This window comes from Pundamilia nyererei, unplaced genomic scaffold, assembly GCF_000239375.1.
Source record: "Pundamilia nyererei isolate P.nyererei 1_Seehausen unplaced genomic scaffold, PunNye1.0 scaffold00028, whole genome shotgun sequence".
NCBI classification, from domain to species: domain Eukaryota; kingdom Metazoa; phylum Chordata; class Actinopteri; order Cichliformes; family Cichlidae; genus Pundamilia; species Pundamilia nyererei.
Window position 1 is genome coordinate 4,088,511 of NW_005187429.1, and position 21,254 is coordinate 4,109,764.

At 40.3% G+C, this 21,254-nt stretch overlaps 1 protein-coding gene across 1 annotated transcript in view; it reads right to left on the bottom strand.

The window, feature by feature from the left end:
• LOC102193066 (CUB and sushi domain-containing protein 3-like) overlaps positions 1–21,254 on the bottom strand; it is a 387,453-nt gene that overhangs the window by 12,987 nt on the left and 353,212 nt on the right. Inside the window, exons 52-62 of the mRNA XM_005728525.1 lie at positions 20,570–20,755; positions 20,208–20,402; positions 19,348–19,521; positions 15,980–16,153; positions 9,449–9,622; positions 8,466–8,651; positions 7,982–8,155; positions 3,792–3,974; positions 3,467–3,643; positions 1,635–1,814; positions 62–235 (exon numbers count right to left, since the gene is read on the bottom strand). Coding sequence (XP_005728582.1) covers positions 62–235; positions 1,635–1,814; positions 3,467–3,643; positions 3,792–3,974; positions 7,982–8,155; positions 8,466–8,651; positions 9,449–9,622; positions 15,980–16,153; positions 19,348–19,521; positions 20,208–20,402; positions 20,570–20,755 — 1,977 coding nt within the window. The remainder of the gene's footprint in view (positions 1–61; positions 236–1,634; positions 1,815–3,466; positions 3,644–3,791; positions 3,975–7,981; positions 8,156–8,465; positions 8,652–9,448; positions 9,623–15,979; positions 16,154–19,347; positions 19,522–20,207; positions 20,403–20,569; positions 20,756–21,254) is intronic.

The window sequence follows — 21,254 nt, forward strand, 5'->3', positions numbered from 1 at the left end:
CTCCATTTGTGATGGGTGTAATTGATGTGTCCTTACAACCAAAGTTCAATGTGATGCTTACGTAAGCACTGCGGGAGCATGCCGCTCCAGGTGCCATTGGCGACACAGGTCAGAACAGCTGGAAATGAGAGCTCATATCCAGGTGAACAACTATAGCTCACGCTGCTGCCCCATTCAAAGTCACTGCCCTGCAGTACCCCATTACTGATGGCAGGTGGAGCCGAGCAGGTCACAGCTGGGGGAAAAAGAGGGGGAAGGGTTGGGAAAGAGAGTGAAGCGGGAAAAGTGTTGTTTAGAACAGCTGCAGTTGATGCTCTTTTTTAGTTTGCATGACTGCACTGTAAAATCACGTGAGAAAATAAGACTTAAGGTTTTAGTAGTCGATTAACCACTGATTTAAAAATAAGTTTATAGTTTTAGTAAAAAGTGAACATAAACATCTTCTTATCTTGGACTTCCCAGACATTCAGTTACATCCAGTAACTGCTTACATTCAATTCAGTTTAAATGTATCATGTGAGACTTGTGTACATTAACAGCTGTATTAGAGGTGACAGTGATGTGACTGCTTGCATTTGTTATTTCTTTTCCTAGAGGCATTAACTACAAACTTAGCAGAATCTGCTGTCAATACAGAGAAAACTGGGGTTATACATTGTTTAATGTGTACTTGGAGCTCACTTAAAGCACTTGCACCACAGTAAGTGTACAGGTAGGATTTTTCTGTAGCAGAACCTCCTCTCTATAGCAATATTGTTTGATTGTTTTATGGCATACAAAAAAACACAATCTTCTACAAATGCCCCAAAATAGCTTTGTTCAAGAAACACTCTGTTTAAATCCCTATTCATCCAAGCCTGACCACAGGTCTATGGTACTATCAACAAATGATAAAACAGTCATACTGTTGAGTACTGGTGAGTGATTGTCTGATAACCACTGTTTGCTACACTGTAATCTGTATGTAAGTCTATTCTGTGACTGGTTGGCAAGTGGTTGCTGACAGTCACTAGCATGAAATTAGTATATGGTGCTGCACTGCAAACATCCCTGTTTCTGCTTTGCGTAAAACTTTTTACAGCTTCACTACGACTTGATGAGTGGAACTTATCTAAGTTTAACTACAGCTTTGTTTGACAGTAAAATAGATCTAACAGCGGGTATACAGTAAAGCACAACTTTTGCATCTGTCCACTGCTATTAAACAAACATATGTCGTATAATGATGAACAAATCTGTTGGATTTAAATAAGAATAAAATAATAAAAGAAGCATAAAGATGTATTTAACTGCATCAGTGTGTTCACTCTAAGGTTTATAGTTATATGCAGAGCACTGCAACTACCTACAACATTACTGCAAAGCACAAATAAAGGGACCACCAAACAATTTTTATATACTTTAGCCTTTATAGCAATGCCAATGCTAGCTAGCGAGCTAGCTTTATGTATTGATATTATTAGGTTCTGCATGTGTGTTTTTGTTTGCCAGAACAGAGCTAATAGGATGTTTAGTAATGGGAGTATCTGAAGTGGAACAGAGCAATTTAAAGGGTCTGTTTTGCTACTGTGTAATAGCAGTATAAGTACTGTTTAAGGGTTGAACAGAGTTAAGAGTTTGAATGTATAATTTACCTGTACATAGTGGCATATTTCCATTCCAAGTCCCATTTTGGGTGCACATCCTCACAGGCGACCCATCCTCCTCCATTCTATATCCCGGTTGGCACTGGAATGAAACATTCTGACCAATGGTGAAGTCCTCTCCATAGCGAAGCCCATTAGCCGGCACGCCAGGGTCGCCACAGTTTATCACTATGGAGACGGACAAGTGGGGTTAAAGTGGACAACATGAGATAGAGATCAAAATTACTTTATAGGTCATACTATGGCACAAGGTAAATTTAATTTTGTTTCTATTCATTAATCTAGACTCTATCCATACAGGCAATTTAATAATAAAAAGTGAAAGAAAGAGGACACCAAAGGTGACAGATGTAATAAACTAACAGATAAAGAAAGAGGAAAGGTAAGTTAGGGTGCAAAGAAGGTGAAGTGTGAAAAATATTCAGGCCCTAAAGTACTGATCAGATTAAATCTAGATGAAAATATCAGAAAATGATACCTCAGGAATCTTAGTTTTAAAACTGCTATATTAGAGTAGAGGGAAAATATTAAGTAATTATCTCCAATAAAGCTTCTTCTCTTGAAAGTGGTGAGTTTGCAGTCGATAGCAAATTCCTGATCAGACTGTGTGATCTCATCACATTTCTGTGTGGGTTTCACTTCTCATGAATGAAACAACAGTGATATTAAAAATGGCCGAGGTTGTCCTGGGACTCTTTTAAGGAGCATTAGGATTCCCCAGACTGTACTTTTTAGGCACTGTCCTTCATAGTCTAATAGGCAGCTTAAATGCTTCTAAACCCACCCCAGATAGTGTCATGCCTGTTAATAGATGTGGAGTAGTCTACTGTAAAAGCCATTTCCTTTAAATCAGGTATTCTTATATACTTTTTCAATCTAGGAACTGATATCGAAGAATTTATAGCATTTCTGATTTAAGCTTTTTTTTCATGCTACTGCATATCTGGATACTGGAAAGCATTAATATAATCTGGGAATTCTCTGTGATGTCCCATTATCAAGAAGAACTTTTGGACACAGTATATAGATATATGTTAGAGGCATTTTCTTTTAATACATTATTGTTTTTTACTATTTTTTGAGTCATTTTTTACATTTCAGCAAAATACTGTCTTTCCTTTGGCAAATTAACTCAGTGGCTTTTTGTTGAATCTTCAACATTTTAGAGTAAAACAGTCAATTTCTTAGACGTTACTTACCACTGTTGGGTGGAACCACTTGACACAACTTTTTAAAGTAAACCTCCAAAGCATTTTTTGGAGTGCACAGTATTTAATTGAAATAAGACAAATTATTCAAATAAACTTAAAAAAACAACTTATCTGTTAAGTAAATTCCACTTGCTCAACTATGACTTTGCTTATATCTCATATGGTAACAGAAGGTTACGTTTTATGGCTATTTACACTTGGAGACTTTCCCCACAGATTCAATAAGCAAAATTAACTCAAGTAAACGATGATCAAGGTTATATAAGTCACTCTGTTGTCTGCAATAAAAATATAAAGATTTGAGGCTTATTTCTTTACTCCTATACTGTGGCATCATAATTTAAAAGAGGACATAAAACAGCGTCGCCTGTGCTTTCTAATCTCACACCCAGAATTTGGTGACATTTATTGGTTGCAAACTTTCATGGTATTACAAGAGATTTAATACACCAATTACATATATAGAGTGTAATTATTGCATACAGTTGAAAACTCTTCAAAGTCACCTCATGATTGCATGGACAAAATATTGAAAATACACCAACAAATGTACTAGACAGTACTTATATATGTATCAACCTATTGGTCAAATCAAAGCAGATAACTTACTGGTACAGTTGGGCTGTGTGCCTGACCAGGTACCATTGGCTTGACACTGTCTGGTGGTGGGACCAGTGAGCAGATAGCCATCCATGCACGAGTAGATGACAGAGTGAGAAAATGTTGTTCCATCCAAACGAAATACTTTGCCGTTACTGGGAGTGCCAGGGTTACCACACTGAACAGCTGCAGGACAGAGAAATGGAAAAGACCTCAGCAAGTGTCACCTCTAAGACAGTGGAAACACTGAAACACGTGTGGGTTCATAATCATTGAATAATTGACAAGGTACCATTTCAGGATAGATTTAAATCAATTAGAAATATCCCCGTACGTTTACAAAAGGGTTGCGTGCCCGACCAGGTCCCATTCGGGAAACACATCCTCTCTGAAGAACCTATAAGTTCATATCCCTCTGAGCAGGAAAAGTAGACCTTAGAACGGATCCTGAAATCTGTTTGTTCTCTTGAACCATGAGAGGGAATGCCAGGGTCCCCACACGAACCAGTAGTGTCACCTACATGGAAACAAAAAAGGATACAGACTTAGGTCCCTCACAGGTTTCTTACTGGTTTGTACCGAATTAAGGATTACACTTAAAGATGCTAATCCTTGAGTCAGTACACACTGTCTGTATAATGAGCTGTGTTTCAAAAATGACTCCAACTTATCAAAGCAAAGAAATGGAGAAAGAAACAACTTTGGTTCATTATTTGTAGGGTGAGGAAAACAAAACTGCAAACCGGACAAAGGATTTTAAAAGAAACATCTAATGGCTGCTTCTAAATATCAACGGGGTGCATATAGATTGTGCATATGCATGTGTGTGCATGTGTGCTGATGAGTAAATAGGCAGCGGTGCATGTGTTTGTCTTTGTGAGTGTGTGCGAGAGAACCTAGCTCTGTCCTTCTAGAGCTGCCTGGTCAGCAAATTGTGTCTGACAAGCAGAGCACACTCCTGGGAACACACACTTTCACACACAAAAAAGCTCACATCATCACACAAATACCAAGGCCTGGACTAATATATTTCTGCTCAAACATTTCAGATCAGTACTGCCTATTTTGTTAACGGTCTAAAAATTGCACCGGATTATGTGTGAGTGTGAATAATATCATAACTTGATTCATGTTTGTTAGATTTGGATTGCTAATTATGTTTTCAATTTGTTGCCTCCATTCACATTTATTGTTGACAATTAATTCAAAGTGTACAAGTATCTGCTTGCGTTTTTGTGTTTTTGACTCATACTTCTGAAAAAAATAACCTCAATTCACATTGGCTCTGTTTGTATTATAGTACAAATATCTAGAGGCTTGCTGCTAAATTGAGCTTACGCGTAGCAGAGACACAACATTTAATGATATAACATCTTTTGTAATGCCTTAGGATTTTAAACTCGGTTTCTCAGATGTAAATAAATAATATTCTACTCAATAAGTCTCTCTTATTTGCCTCAGAAACTTGAAAAAATAGCAGGTAAGAATGTAAAAACAGGAGGGAAAGAGCATATGTAGATGCTCTTACACATCTATATAAACTTACCCTACTAACCTAAACAAATGAAACCAAAAAAGATTTAAATAAAATTCATCTTTTTATAATCTTTAACCCTTTAAACTCTAACCTAATTTACCCTTTAAACCCGGGGTAGGCAACTCCAGGCCTCCTGCAGGTTTTAGATGTGTCTTTGATCCAACACATCTGATTTAAATGGACAAATTACCTCCTCAACATGTCTTGAAGGTCTCCAGAGGCCTGGTAATGAACTAATCATTTGATTCAGGTATGTTGACACAGGGTGATATCTAAAACCTGCAGGACAACGGCCCTTGAGGTCTGGAGTTCCCCACCCCTGCTTTAAAGGGTTAAGAAGAGAATTTCCAGGTGGAGCCAAGCAGTTGAAGGCTTCCATTTGGTAGCCTCGAGATCTCATCTCTGCTGTTGCAGATGTTGTGGTTCTCTTGGCTTCATCAGATGGTAGGTCACATTGGAAGGGTTCGCAGGTAAGTGTAAAGCAGCTGGAGAACTAGCACCTCGAAGTCTGAGACCACGGTTCACAGCTGGAAAAATGGTTGCTTGCACACTCAAGGTCTTGTTCACAAGTCAGGGAAGCAGGAGATTGAAACGGGCCACATGTGCAGTCATGTGGATGCTATACTGGTCAGTTGTGGTTTACCAGTCAATCTACATCCCCTCCCTGACCTATCGTACCAAGCTCTGGATACTGAGCAAAAGAATGAGACTGCGGATACAATTGGGCAAAAGAAGTGTTTAGATATAGGGTGAAAGGTTCAGTCGTTCTGGGGGGACTCGGAGTAGAGCTGCTATTCCTCCACATCAAAAAGTGTGGTTCATTCATCTGACTCTTGGGTGAGATATTGTCCTACTGGGAGGAATGCTCAGGGTTAGACTCAGGACATGGTGGATAGATTATTACTCTTGGCTAGTTTGGGAATCCTAGGTGTTCCCCTGGAGGAGTTGCCTACGGAGAAGGAGGTCTGGTCCCCTGTGACCTGGCCCTGCATAATTGGCAGAAGCTGGATGGATGAATTGTTGGATGGATGGGTGAAGGTACTTAGTTTTCCAGTAAGCACAGATTAAGGAATAGCTCAACATTTTGGAAAATGCATTTTTTTGCTTTGCACTCTTCTTTACAGCTTTCAGCTAATACCTTAGCATTAGGACTCCGGATACACAGGATAAACATTGGCCTGGCTCTGGCCAAATGCAATGAAATCCATCCAACGCTTTGAAAGAGGAATTAATACAGCATTTCATTTGTTCAATGTGAAAAAGGATTTAAGAGTAAAAGTGACTATTTGTGACCTACTGAAGTGGCACACTCAGTGTCCTGTGAAATCACACCTTTCTTTTACTTGAGGTTTTTGTTCGGATCAAGCAAACAGTAGAGGGCATAGAGCTTTTTAGGTTTTGGAGGTTAGAGGCTTGTTTAACCTTTGAAGGGAGAAAAGCTGTTTCACCAGCCTTCCCAGTTATAGCTTCATTTTTAATGGACAAACCTGTGAGTGGTTTAAAAAATCTCGTGTAGCTCTCAGCATGACAGGACGTAAGTGTAAAAATCCTAAGATATTCAGGTATTGCTTAAAGCTTCTGCAGATGGTAGACAACTACAGTTTGGCTCAGTTATGAAACCCAAGCCATGTTCAATTATACAAATTCAGCCAACTCTGAACTGTTAATAAATAAATTCCAAACAGGCTGAAACTCTCCCTGGCATGCTGATTATTAGAATACCATAGGCTGTTTGAATACTTTTGTTAGAAACTGTGGCATAACAACTTGTTATTTTCAGCATGGCAAAAGCCAAGGTCTTTCATTTCATAGGCCTAATAAATAAATACTCAAGATAAGTGGCAAGGTCGGCTTGTGAATTGAATTTGCAAATCTAAGATCTTTGAGAGCCAAGTCTCAAGTAGCTCTACGCTCACAGCCTGAAAATATCATCAAATATCACAAACAGCATCACTTCATATATGCGTTATCTCATCAGCTATCATCAGGCAGAATAACAGAACAAGCTGTGCTGCTGTTGGACTGAACTCTCATGTCTGCAGATCTTTGGTATGGACCTGCCAGGTGAAAACATGAATCACCGCTTCTTAAACTATTACCCTGCCTCACTCCCCAAGTCTCCCTGGGCAATTGCTGTAAATAACAATGTATTCTTAGTCAACTCGTCTGGAATGCATTTTCACTCAGTTTGTTATATAAGCGGCAGCTGGGAGCCTCTCAGTCTGGAGAGCCACAATCATGCCCCCAGCAGGCCAACTGAGTGTCACATAACTTAGATGGTTTGTTTACACATGAGGGAAGGTAAGGAGGCTTTCTGTCTGGAGAGACGGTCTAGCCCAGTGAGTAGTGAGATATGCATATACAGCAAATACAGCAGGGACTGAAAGCTTGTGTAAAGCACTTTACAGAACAATGAGTGTTGCAGCTACACTCCACAACATTGTAATAAAATCCACTCACTGTAGAAAAGGAAACACAGCTAATACTTGAGAAAATGCAAAACTACAAATAAGCTGAAATATTTCAGTATTTGAACATGTACTTTAAGAACCTACTTACTTTACTACACTGTATCGATCATATCATAGAATCCCTCATAAAAGCAGGTTAAACATTTCTGAAACACAGTGAAACTGGCTCATGGTTAGTTGACCAGAAGAGAAATGCACATGGTTAAGAGTCCACGACTGAGGTGACTGTAAGTGTGGGGTAAAGTTAATCTCCGGAGCCCTTTTAACAGACAGATACTGATATACTCTCTTTTCTAGTGCCAAGTCTTCCTTCCATATGTTCACCCATCCCTTCCATTATCCCTGACTGAAAGGTTCAGGAAAGTGTCTGCTGGATATAAAAGCATGAAGCTCTCCGCACTTCAGTCTGCATGTTTAGACGTTTCGATTTTCATCTACAACTGCTATCTATATATTCGTCTTTCTGATAGGGTGGACGTTAAAGTCTGTGTATTCAACAGAGGTTAAAATGGTTACCAGAGCAGAATGGCATGGGGGCACTCCACATCCCATTGAGCTGACAAGTCCGGGATGATTCTCCTTTCAGCTGTCTTCCGCCCAGACAAGAATACCGAACCGTTGAACCAAATGTAAACTTATCTCCGCTCAGCACACCGTTTGGGGGAGAGCCGGGATGACCACAGTCTACGACTAGAGAGCCACAGAGGAGAGAAATGAAGAAAACAATGGATGGCTCGTTTTGACTCAGCAAAGCTCTGTGAGAGGAGGTGCAGCTACTTCTGTCAAGAACTAAGGACAGATTAAAAATATATGCAAGGATTAAGGATTAAAAAGCTGACATGACACTGCTTGCTAGGCTTTAAGGGAATCTTAAGAGTAACATATAAAAAGCAACAAAATGAAAAAAAAATATGCAAGAATCATTTCAATAAATTCCAAACCCAGTCTTGCTAAAATACTGTCTTTCCAAAGATTGTGAGGAAGAGAGAACGATACTAACCTATGCATTCAGGTAGCGGTTTGTCCCATTGTCCAGTAGGTTGACAGGTCAGTACAGGTGATCCAAACAGGTAATACCCAGGATTGCAGTCATAGAAAACCACTGTGCCAAAGGTAAAGTTGCCATGCTCTATTTTGCTCTGCCGGATTGAGTTGGCTGGGATACCTGGATCAGAGCAGTTGACCACTATACACAGGGACACACGCAGAGACACACAAGCACAGACACACAAGCACAGACACAGAGACAGAAAAGCATGTGTTATTTGGCATGAACCAGAGAGGGCAATCTCTCTTCCCCCTCTTCATTTTCCCTATTTGGAAAGCGGTTTTGCAGAGTAGTATAAGGCAGACCAAGGAGGACATGGTGAAGAAGGAACAAAATATCAGACGTGGAGTTTAGGAGGGTTAATGCAGTAGATGCTAAGGGATGAAAGGGTGGTCAGGCAGGTTTGTCTGTAATGGATCCAGAACTCAAGCAGGGTTATGGCTTGTTATCAATGTGCTGCATTTTAATTTTACCCAATTCATTGGCACTTCATTCTGTAAACTGGGCAGAAGGCCGGTAGCTTGTGTACAAACTCGTGCGAGTGAAGCAATTTGAGTTGCTCTGACTGTTATTTGGACAATCAGGGTATGAGATTCATAGCTTACTGAAAAAAAGTTTTTATTCTTGAGACTGGAGCCATGAACAGGTTAGACATATGTTGAGCTCTAAATCTACCTCGAAACTTCATCGAAATTAAGGGAAAAAAGATGTATTTTTATCAAGAAATTAAGTTTTCTGTTACGACGGTAATAATAGAGGAGATTAAGCTGAACAAAGTTAGAGGTAGAGTTGAGGTGGATACAAATGATGGGGATAAATGAGGATGGTTGCTACTGGAGAAGGCACTAACTGTAAATAAAGAAAGAGACTAAGGTGGTATTAAAGGTTGGGGATAAATAAGGTTAGGGGTGAATACACTTAACTTTTCTCCCCACCTTTACACGTTGGGGGTGGGTGGCTCCATTGGCGGTTAGCCTGGCACTGAGCACGTGCAGGCCCCTCCATTTCATAACCCCGATTACAAACAAAGCTGACCACATCGTTGAGATTGAAGCCGTTTCCCACCGTGCGGCCATATATGGGGCTTCCTGGATGGCCGCAGCTGATCGCTAAGGGAAGAAGTGTAAGACAAGAACACGTTTATTTGCACGCAGATTTGTTTCTACAGAGTGACACCATTCTGTTGTTTTTCATGTTGATGTGTAATCCCATGATAGGTTTTTTTCAATGAGATAATTAAATCCTTAAAAAAACATATGCTGAGATCTATGATTTGGTGTTATTTACTAAAATAGTTGAAATATTTAGTTTGTAGCAAGCAATTATTGAACAGAAGTAATCAGTGCATTTGCTTGGGACTGTCTTCACTCTTGATAAGCCACATTTAGTGTACTTACAGCTGTGCCAGTGACACCGATGACTGTTTTGTTAATTTTTCATCTTGTTAATTGAGTCATTGTATGCTATGAGAAAAGAAGGAGGCCGAGGACTAGTTAGTGTCAGAGCCACTGTCCACAATGAGATGACGGACATCAGCAAGATGGCCACAACCGACTGTATGCTTAGTGAATAGCTCAAGCAGCAGAAACCCAAGAAAGAGGAGGAAGGAGAAGAACCATCATGGAAGGACAGGCCCTGCATGGTATGTACCACAGGCAGATAGAGGAAGTGGCTGACATCTAGAAATTACACCAGTTTAGACAAAGCTGAACTGAAAGACAGCACAGAGGCACTAATTATGGCTGCACAGGAACATGCTGTAAGTTCAAGATCCATAGAGGCTGGGGTCTACCACACCAGGTAAGACCCCAGGTGCAGGCTGTGTAAAGACGCCCCTGAGACAATCTTGCACATAACAGCAGGGTGCAAGATGCTAGCAGGCAGGGCATACATGGAACACCATAACCAAGCAGCCGGCATAGTTTATAGCAACATCTGTGCTGAGTATGGCCTGGAAGTCCTTAAGTCAAAATGGGAGATGCCCTTCTAGGGTGACTGAGCTAATTTCCTGTGGGACTTCCAGATACAGCCAGATAAACTGGTGATGGCTAACCAACCAGACTTTGTAGTGATGGAAAGGCAGAGGAAGACGGCCGTAGTGACAGACATAGTCATACTGAATGACAGCAACATCAGTAAGTAGGAACACCAAAAGCTGGAGAAGTACCAAAGGCTCAGAGAAGAGCTCGAGAAGATGTGGAGAGTGAAGGCACCAGTGGTCCCAGTGGTAATCGAAGCACTAGGTGCAGTGACTCCCAATCCCAATCCTGGGCCATTTGACCTCAGTACAGCACATGATAGAATGGGGCTAGGTTTCACAATGGGTTCACCCGAAACCTTGGCTGATTATGACCCACACCCGTTTTCACACCTTGGCTCGTGTGATTAGGTAGAGGATCAATAGGGAGTCCATGACACTCTTGGGGACACTCCCATAGGGCTTAAAATCTGGGACTCTCCACCAGTTGCTCTTAGAACTGAAAAAGCTTCTCGGATGAGAGATGAAAAGTCTTCAAGGAAACTTAAAGAAGTCCAGATGCTTTTCTTTCCAAGCTCCTTAGACTCTCTTAGGCAAACTTTCATCACTTTTTCAGAATGAGATCATTGCCCTTCTGAAAATTGAAGCTGTTGCTAACAGACTCTTTTCATATGATACTGGGTGGTGGATCAAAATTTGTTTTTACATTGTTCATAATTACATCAGTTTTGACAAGTTCTCAAACATCACTGAATAAAATACAGCCCCAAACCATGATATAGCCTCAACCATGGTTTACAGATAGCCGTAGATACTGCTGTGATTTTCCTGACCTACTCCATAAATACTGATGACGATTTAAACAAAAGTTTAAAATTTCTTTCTTCACCTTTTAACAAACAGCTACCCCACCCCCACCCCACCTGCCCAAAATCACCAACTGTCATCCAAAAATCATCAGACATAATGACAGGACTGAAAATGAGAAACTGAAAAAGAGAAACTTTGAAAGACTTTCACAAAGCCCGGAGCACTTTTGCTCTAGACCACTTAAAAAGCTGAAAGAAACTCTGGCGCCTAGGAGATATGAGGAGTGGCTCAAGACCTCTGCACTTGTAGCTTATACAATACATCCCAATTGTAGCTTACCCACTAATGTCATTCACATACATAACTTTATACTGCAAAACCATTTCGTACCACTTGTGTGTCATTCTCTTACTAAATTGCAAAAATCCAATCATGTAAAATGTACTTTTAGACATCAAAGCTACAGAAAGATAGAATCTAAACCAGACATGAAGATCAGAAGATTTGTATTTCTGGCTCGAAAACCACATCAAGTGCAGATTTGGGCCAAATATGTATGCCTTTCCTACAGTCATTCATAAATATTTATGAAAATGTCAGATGACTGAGAAGGCAAAGCTGGGATCCTAATTTAGGGTCATTATTTTGGAGATATTAGGTCTCACCATCTTCTGTGTCAGAACTGAGTGTGCACTGTTTGCAATCGTGCATCATAATTGTTCTTCTTGTTTCATCCACTGAGCCTTCTCGGCATTCATGTGATGTTTGCGTAAACAGGCACTTTAGTGTTACTGCCAGTCACTCTCTTATCTACCTCGCAAACTACAAACCTTTAAATTATTTGGAGAGGAGAGGAGTCTAACCAATGTAAAAGAAAAGGAGTTGGTGGTAAAACACGGTGAAGGAGAAAGTCAGGGAACAGAGAGTAAGAGGACACTAAAGGATGAGAAGACAACAGGGAGAAAGAACAGCTAAGGAGAGGAGAGCAGAGCAGAAATAATGAAGACAAGAGTAGACGAGAGAGGCAGGAGGCAAAGCACTTGATCAGGAAGAATCAGAAGTTTGTTTGCATGCCTAAGATACAAATTTATCTGACACCATCAGCATGCCCTGCAGCTACACACACACACACACACACACACACACACACACACACACACACACACACCATAGTCTCATTACCATTCTGTTTTTGTGTCTCTAAACAAGAGCCTCTCATCTCCATAATTACAGTATAATTTGGCTGTAAAATGATTTCCCTCAATAACTCCTGCATGAATAACCTCAATAAAAACAGCATAGCACTCCGAGATATGCAGAATGATACAGACACTATCTGGACCACATAGACACAGATGAACGCAAAGAAAAGCATATAATAAAGGCCCTATTTTGTACATTGTTTGTTGTTTTATGAGTAATAATGAAAAACAAATGCTCCGTCTACTCTCGAATCATCAACACCGTGACACTACCTCTGTTTTGTAAAGACTGTCTTAATTTAGGGAACAAATGGGCTGCCTCTTTCAGGAAAAGGTGCCTTTAATTGGCTTCATCATCACCACCTCAAATGTGCCCTGTGTGATGCCTAAAAACCTTCACTATGCTCACAGCAAGTAACCAATTTTAGATTTTCACAGTAGCCTGGGCAAGTTAGGCCACTCTGTTTTATTCTTAAACCCAACTACTTATCTCATTTAAGGCATACTAGCATTTTTAACCCTCTGGCCCGATAAGATTTCTGGTGAGAAGCCACAGTTACTCAAGTCTACTCTGTGAATACTTCGAATGAGGATAGCTCTCAAACAATATTTATGTACTGGCTGTAGTAAAAATAAAAATAAAAAAAAGTCCCAAATATCTATATTTCTTTTTAAAATTTGATCTTACTGACAAAAACTAGTGGAGACGTTGGTGGTGCATTCATACACAGTGTTAGAGGTAATGCCACTGCTGGTCATGATTACTGAAATATTCATTTTGCTTTTACGCCATCTTTAACTCAAACATGCATCTACTGTTTGAAACTACAGTACAGTTTCTTAAGCTGACAAATATACTGCTCAGATAAATTAAAAGAACACTTAGAAAACACATCAAATCTCAATGGGAAAAAAACAATGCTGGATATCTATACTGATATAGACTGGGTAATATCTGGGGGGGAAAAGGATGCCACCTTGTTTGAAAGAAATGAAAATTATCAACCTACGAGGGGCTGAATTTAAAGACACCCCACAAATTTAAGTCAAAAAATGATGTGAAGTTCATTAAAGCACCTACACTACAAACCCAGTGGTTTGTATGGGGCCCAAGTGCTTGAAGGCTTGCCCGACAATGTTGGGCCTCCTAATGAGATGATGGAAGGTGTCCTGGGGGATTTCCCCCGACATCAGCAGCGGGGCACCACTGAGCTCCTGGACAGTCTGAGGTACAACCTGGCACCTTCGGATGGACTGAAACATAATGTCCCAGAGATGTTGTGTTGAATTTAAGTAAGGCAAACATCCTCCAGGAACTGTTCACATAGTTCAAGAGGACATGCATTGTCGTGCAGCAGAAGGAGCCTGAGACGCACTCCACCAGCACAGTGGGTCTGAGGATTTCATCCCGACACTTATACCCGATACCTGGCAGTCAGGAAAGATAAAGGTCTGTGCATCCTTTCATAGACATGCCTCCCCATAACTGACCCACAACCAAATAGCACAATGTTCTCGAGGGCTTCTCCACACCCTTTCATGTCTGTCATATATGCTCAGGGTGAACCTGCTCTCATCTGTGAAAAGCACAACGTGCCAGGGGTAACTGCTAACTGGGCTCCATGGTGCCGGGCCTTGAGCACAGGGCCCACTAGAGGACATCGTTCTCTCAGACCACCCTTATGAAGTCTGTTTCTGACTGTTTGGTCAGCGACATCCACACCATTCAGTGGCCTCCACCTGTAAAACTATTCCTGTTTTGGGGGTTGTCTCATTGTTAACAAGCCCCTCTGCTACTTAACTGACCAGATCAATATCCCTGAAGTTTTACTGACTTCATTCTATATGCTGATTAAAAAATGTTCCTTTTATCTTTTTTTAGGATCTGAAGCTTTATAGAAAAAGACTCTCTCTGATAGTTGGGACAAAAGTGAGTTTAATCCTGTGCATAATGTTCTTCTTCATCTTTCCCACTGAACAAAACCTACAGTTGTTTTCAGCATTAAGGCTTCACTTAATGCTGAAAACCATATAGCCATACGTAGCCATGTCGCTACATGTCTGCTCTGCTGCTTTAAGGGCAAATTTAAAGAGCTTAAATTTGAGGTAATTGTGTTTCATCTGAAAACAAAGAAAAAGATCTCAAACTATATTTCAAAAAAGGAAAAGTCTGATTCGACCAAATTCCACTTACTTAAAATTTGAATGATTTACTTGGTGATCTGGATTTCGCCGTATTGGGATTGCTCCCACATCATCATAACTAATGTTAACTAATACTTCAGGTTAACTGCAACTCTTCAGCTTCCCTTTTATGCTGTCATAAGTTTGCAGCTCAGAAGAATAACACTGAAAAACTATGATGATGAGATATGTTTGCCTTCAGTGCTTTCTGAAAAGATTTTAAACAGATGGAGAATTTTGTTCATTTTGGGTGTTTTTAACCAGGAGTACTGACATTACCCCCAAACAGTGAAGTGTATGTAAGTAAGTTTATGTTTCATATCTAATTCTTATAAGATCTGTATGACAAAAATCCAAAATTGGGTTGTCTGAGTATAAAATTCCACATGGTGATCCGGCTGTTAGCACTGTTGCCTCACAACAAGAGAGTCCTGAGTCTGAATACACCATGTGGTCAGGGTCTTTCTGTGTGGAAATGCATGTTCTCCCAATGTCTGCGTAGGTACAAGCAGTGGGGTTAAGATAGGTGTGAATCTGAGTGCAAATGGTTGTCTGGACTGGAAACCTCTCCAGGGTACAGTAGGTACAATTATAATAATGAAAAGGAGATCATCATGATATAAAATTATGTCATCAGTAGTTTTTACTTTCACATGGGACACATCCCCATAAAAATCCCGTGTTTGCTTCCCTTTTGGACTACCTTGCCTGACTTCTTAAAACCAGTCTTTTCCAGTCAGTTTCACAGAATCGCTAAGGTATGACATCAAAATTCAGCAGTTGCACTGATGACCCAAGAGAAATATCAATCATAATCTAGAAACAGAAAGATCTTTCATCACATTTACCAAGACAATTTGCATGTTTTGCTTTGGCGTTCTACTGCAACACCTTACAAATGTTGTCTCACATAGAAGATCTTAATTTGTCAAACATGAGGCCTTTTTCATTGGTATGCCTCCAAAGTGATTTCTAAGATGTATGATATTGATTCTTCAACTCCACAGGCAAGCAAAACATCCAAAATTTAAATGAACTGCTGAGCTCTTTATCAAACCCTTCCTCCAAATTGCCTCTATTTGACTTCATTTTTTTTTGTTATCTGTAGTAGCAAACAGCCAAATTCGTCATAATTTTCCTGATCATGCCTCGGTGCTAAAAAAAAAGGTTTTTATAAGGAGTTAAAGTAATAACCACGGTAACCACTATAGACGTTAGTGGTTACCTTGGTGTATTGTGTGACAAATACGTGTCAGAATCTTTTTCAGAGGTGAGCTCATGTGTTTTCTTACGTATGCAGATGGGTAGTTGTCCAGACCACTGGTTGTCTTGGAGACAGATACGGACTGATGAGCCTATTAGTCGGAACCCAGGGAGACACTGATAAACGACCGTATCACGGTAACCAAAGTTTTCCCCGATAACCTGGCCGTTCACAATGCCTTCTGGGATTCCACAGTGACCAGCTGCAAGAGAGAGATTGTGGGAGGGGTCAGACTGCACACACTAAAACAACTTCATTCATTTGCACTTTTAGTATCTAAAATTTGATTCCTGGTTGTCAACGTTTCCACAAATGTGTCTTTTGTCTTTTATTGCATTGTATTTACTTATTGTTGTTGTGAGCAGGTGCTATAGTGGGTGGCTGTTCGGCAGATATTCAGATAGTTAAAAATTTAATATACCCGTTTTATTTCATCCATAAAATGTCTCTTGGGGTTATATAACAGCTTGGCTTAAGGGCTTGCACACCGAATCAGTTTCATTGTGTGATTCTAAGCAAACACAGCAAATTGGATCAGTTTCTGCGCTATGATCAAGGCTCAGCTGCTCTGTTCCCACTTCAACATTTTCACAACTGTATTACTGCCCTTTCTAACACTTTCAGTGTTCAAATGAAGGCATCTTTGTGCTTTTAAACAATCAAACTTGGTAAAAACTTAACAAGCGGCGTGTGGGGCCCTCTTTTCTCCTTGATCAGATTCATTCACAGAGGTCTGATTGATGCACGGAGCTACCCCAAAATGCTTTAAAAGGCGTTCCACAAAGTTAAAAGAGAATGTGTATTTTCTGCTCTCAGGGATTTTGAATTGAGTATTGATTTTGTTCTTTACAGTAGATAAAACCTGCACCGTGTCCCTGGTGTCAGCAAATGCCAACGATTTAAACACAGCCAGGGAAGTGGAACAGAGGAGAAATGAACGGGCTGCCTGATAATAACTTGCCATTTCAAATTCTGTTTGAGGTGTAGATTACAGAGGTTAAAGGGCACTATTCAAGCGGGTTACACGTTTTACTTTCCTGACTATGTTGCTGAAAACTGTGTGTTGGCAAATAGGAAATCAGTTTAAATTTACAAACAATTACAAAGTTAGAGCAGACAGAAATCATTTCATTTCAAGTAATGTATCACACAACAACACACCTAAAAAAGAAAGCAGTTTAAATGTGGGGTTTTTTTTTTGGTCTGGGGGGGATTATGGGAAGGAAATAAAGTTCACATTTTTTGCTTTTTAGCCTTAACTACTAAAAATGGCATAAATAACTACAGTTGTGCATTTTTAATTTGCAAAATATGCACAGTGAAGGCAAATCAAGGCTAATAAGAAAAGTCATTGAAGGAAAATGCTGTTTATAGCACTTTTCAGGACTTGGTTTATTTATTTCTTGACAGAATCATGCCTCCTCATCAGTTTAGGTTAAGTTTCATTGAACCATTCCTTTATAAATTGCATCTCATATCCCCCCTCAGCCTGTGAAGTATTCTGGGAAGCGCTGCCTCCACTGAGGTTTCACGAAGAAGTGACAACATCGTGTGGTAACATCTGTTACCTCTGGCTGGCATGCTGACAGAAGAAAGCTGCGGGGTTGGCTTTTTTTCTCTGGATTATATAAAAAGAGAAAATTCAAAATGAATTTATAGTGAGTGCACAGCAGCAGCTTGCTCCTGATAGTTTTGCCTGTGTGGTGGACCAGGTCAGAGAGAAGCAGCTGTGCAGCCACACATGAGGAGGAAGGCACATACCTACAGTCGATACCTGCTCTCATTAGATTGACTTGAAAAATCACATCTTTGCAGCTCCGTCTCTACTGGAGGTGTTTCATTGTGTGTGCGAGTATGTATGTAGTGTATTCTGTAAGCCCAAGGCTGAATATTAGTGTCTAGATATACAGGGTGGGCCATTTATATGAATACACTGTAATAACATGGGAATGGTTGGTGATACTAAAGTCCTGTTTGTGGCACATTAGATATGTGAGGGGCAAACTCCTCAAGATGGGTGGTGACCATGGTGGCCATTTAGAAGTCGGCCATCTTGGATACAACTTTTGTTTTTCCAATAGGAAGAGGGCCATGTGACACATCAAACTTATTGGTAATGTCACAAGAAAAACAATGGTGTGCTTGGTTTCAACGTGACTTTATTCTTTCATGAGTTATTTACAAGTTTCTCTTTATTCACAGCCATTGACATGTCAAAGAGGTTAACACGTGAGAAGCGGATCGAAATTGTGTTGATATCTGGTGAACGCAGTAACCCTACGAGACCACCCATCTCCCATGCTACAGTTAGCAAACTGCTTGCTAAGTTTTGTGAAACTGGTTCAGTGTTGGATTTGCCAAAATGTGGACGCAAGAAAACTGTCACTAATGAAGAAACATCAGTGGCTGTCCTAGCTTCATTCAGCAAGAGCCCACAGCATAGCACTCGCCGCATGTCACTGGAGAGTGGCATTAGTCGAACATCCCTTCGGCGGATATTAGCTACTCACAAATGGCACCCTTACAAACTCCAGCTACTGCAGCATTTCAACGAGGATGACCCAGATTGGCGCACAGAATTTGCAGAATGGGCAAAACAAAAATTGGAACAGGACCCTCAGTTCATGCAGAAGATTTTGTTCAGTGATGAGGCAAACTTTTATGTGAATGGTGAAGTTAACAAACAAAACCACCGCTATTGGTCTGACACTAACCCGCATTGGATGGATCCCTCCAAGACTGTTGGAACAACAAAAGTGATGGTTTGGTGTGGTATATGGGGTACAACGATAGTGGGTCCATTCTTCATCAATGGAAACCTCAAGGCCACTGGATATTTGAAATTGCTACATGATGATGTGCTTCCCTCTTTATGCACTGAAGCTGGGACGTTCCCTGAGTTTTTGTGCAGCACCTGAAACTACGGATACTGGATGCCTCTGCTGGCATTTCTCCTGCGGTGTTGCTATCAGTGTGTGAAGAGTGGGAGAAGAGGGTTGCATTGACAATCCAACACAATGGGCAGGACATTGAACACATTTTATAAGTGGTCAGAAACTTGTAAATAACTCATGAAAGAATAAAGTTACGTTGAAACCAAGCATACCATCGTTTTTCTTGTGACATTACCAATAAGTTTGATGTGTCACATGGCCCTCTTCCTATTGGAAAAACAAAAGTTGTATCCAAGATGGCCGACTTCTAAATGGCCACCACGGTCACCACCCATCTGGAGGAGTTTGCCCCCTCACATATGCTAATGTGCCACAAACAGGACTTTAATATCACCAACCATTCCCATGTTATTACAGTGTATCCATATAAATGGCCCACCCTGTACTATAATTTATATTATAGTATATCTTTCAGCACACTCCTGGAGCTGTTGGTACATACCTAAACATCGTGTTTCAGTTCCACTCCAAAGCCCAGATGACAGGCACTCTCTGACAGCTGACCCCACCAGCATGAAGCCAGCATCACAGGTAAAAATGGCTGTAGCACCGAATGTTGTCTGAGTACCAATCTTCTTTCCATTGGGTGGGGATGGCAGCTCACCGCAGGAGATAACTGAAACACACGGTCAGGCACAAGCAATTTAAAAGCAGTTGTGCACCAGTTTAGCACCAAGTTAATTTGTGTAGCTGCTAGAGCTCATTGGCTTCAGTGAGAAATGCTACCAATGCTGGCAAGCTGTTTATCAGGTAAATTTGGTGCCAATAGTGTTTTTCTCTCTTTTTTTTTTTCCTTTTCGTCCTCACACATCGAAAGGCCTGGCAAGGAAAATAATAGCAAATCTCAGAATGTCACAGAATTCTTTAAAGGAAAATGACATTGACTCAAAATGTCACAGAATCCCCACAGAAGAAATAATAGATCATATTCAGTTTAGAAATGTCACTGTGACTCTTCTGAGTTAGATAACAAATTCAAAGCATACAAGTTTTCTTTGTAAATAACCGTCGTCACATTAGTAGAAATAAGACATTAAAATATATTTTAAATCCATTTAAACTTTGTAAAACGGCTTTGTTCCTGGCAGAAATTTTGAACAAAATCGTCAAAACAAGTGTGAATGTGAGTGAATGAATAGTGGTATTGTAAAGCGCTTTGGGTGCCTTGAAAAGCGCTATATAAATCCAATCCATTATTATTATTATTATACCTCTTCTTGTTTGAATTCAGGTGTTTTCAGACCCATTGCTACAGGTCAGTTTGTGAAATTTCTTCCCTCCTTGATTATCTTTGTCGCTTACCCTGACAGTGCGGCCTTTCATTCCTCCAGCTCCAAACTCCGTTGGATAAGCACTCGATGTGGGCGGGGCCTAGCCTGTAGTATCCCGGATCACAGGTGAACACAATACGTGTCTTGTATTCGTAGTGTGACCCATTGACAATCCTCCAGCGGCCATGCTCTAGAGAGAACGACCCGATGCTGGGACATACTACCACTGCAGAGTCAGACAGTATGAAGAGGAAAATAAACCATCATGAAATCTGAATGAAGAACACATATTTTCTGTCGGTTTGCTATATTCATATATGCTTCCATTTGCGATGTTACTCAGATTTGGCATTCATTTTGTTGATATTCTGCCGGTACGTGGGTGTTACTAACCAGAACATCGCGGCATCTTGTTGTGGTTGCTCCATGTTCCATCAGGCTGACAGATGGCTGACGTCAGTTCTTTACTGGAGAGTCTGTACCCATCGTTACAAAAATAGGAAACTCTTGTTCCGACGGAGTAGTCAGATGTTAAAACGCCGCCGTTTATAGGAGCCTTGGGTACCCCGCATGAGACAGCTAAGGGAGGATGGATGCACACTTGTAAGATGACAACAAGCACACAGGCACAGAAAAACTCAAATGCACAGTTATGCCTGTCATATAGGCAGGTTTGATGTCTACCTTTGAAATGTTTATTCAGAATCAAAAACCAGCAAATGTTTTGTATATCTGTAAATCAGCTCCAAGATGTACTTTTATTAAGTTATTAAAGTAAAAAAAAAAGATTAGCAGCAATTACAAGTTGTCTTCTACATGTATAGCTTATAGATGTAGAAGACAACTTTTTAAAAACATCTTTAAAAGGTTTCCCTTTTTATTAAATTAAAATGAAAAAAAAAAACCCACTGCTATTATATTTACTTGGTCAGTCTATCAATCTCTAAATAACAACAAATTAAAGGGTTTGTGATTTTGTGAGATGTGACACCTAAGCTATATCTGTTTATCCATGTCCATACAAAATTGGAAACTGTGCAAGTGCAATAGCTGTGTTTCAGTGTAATATGGGTATGGA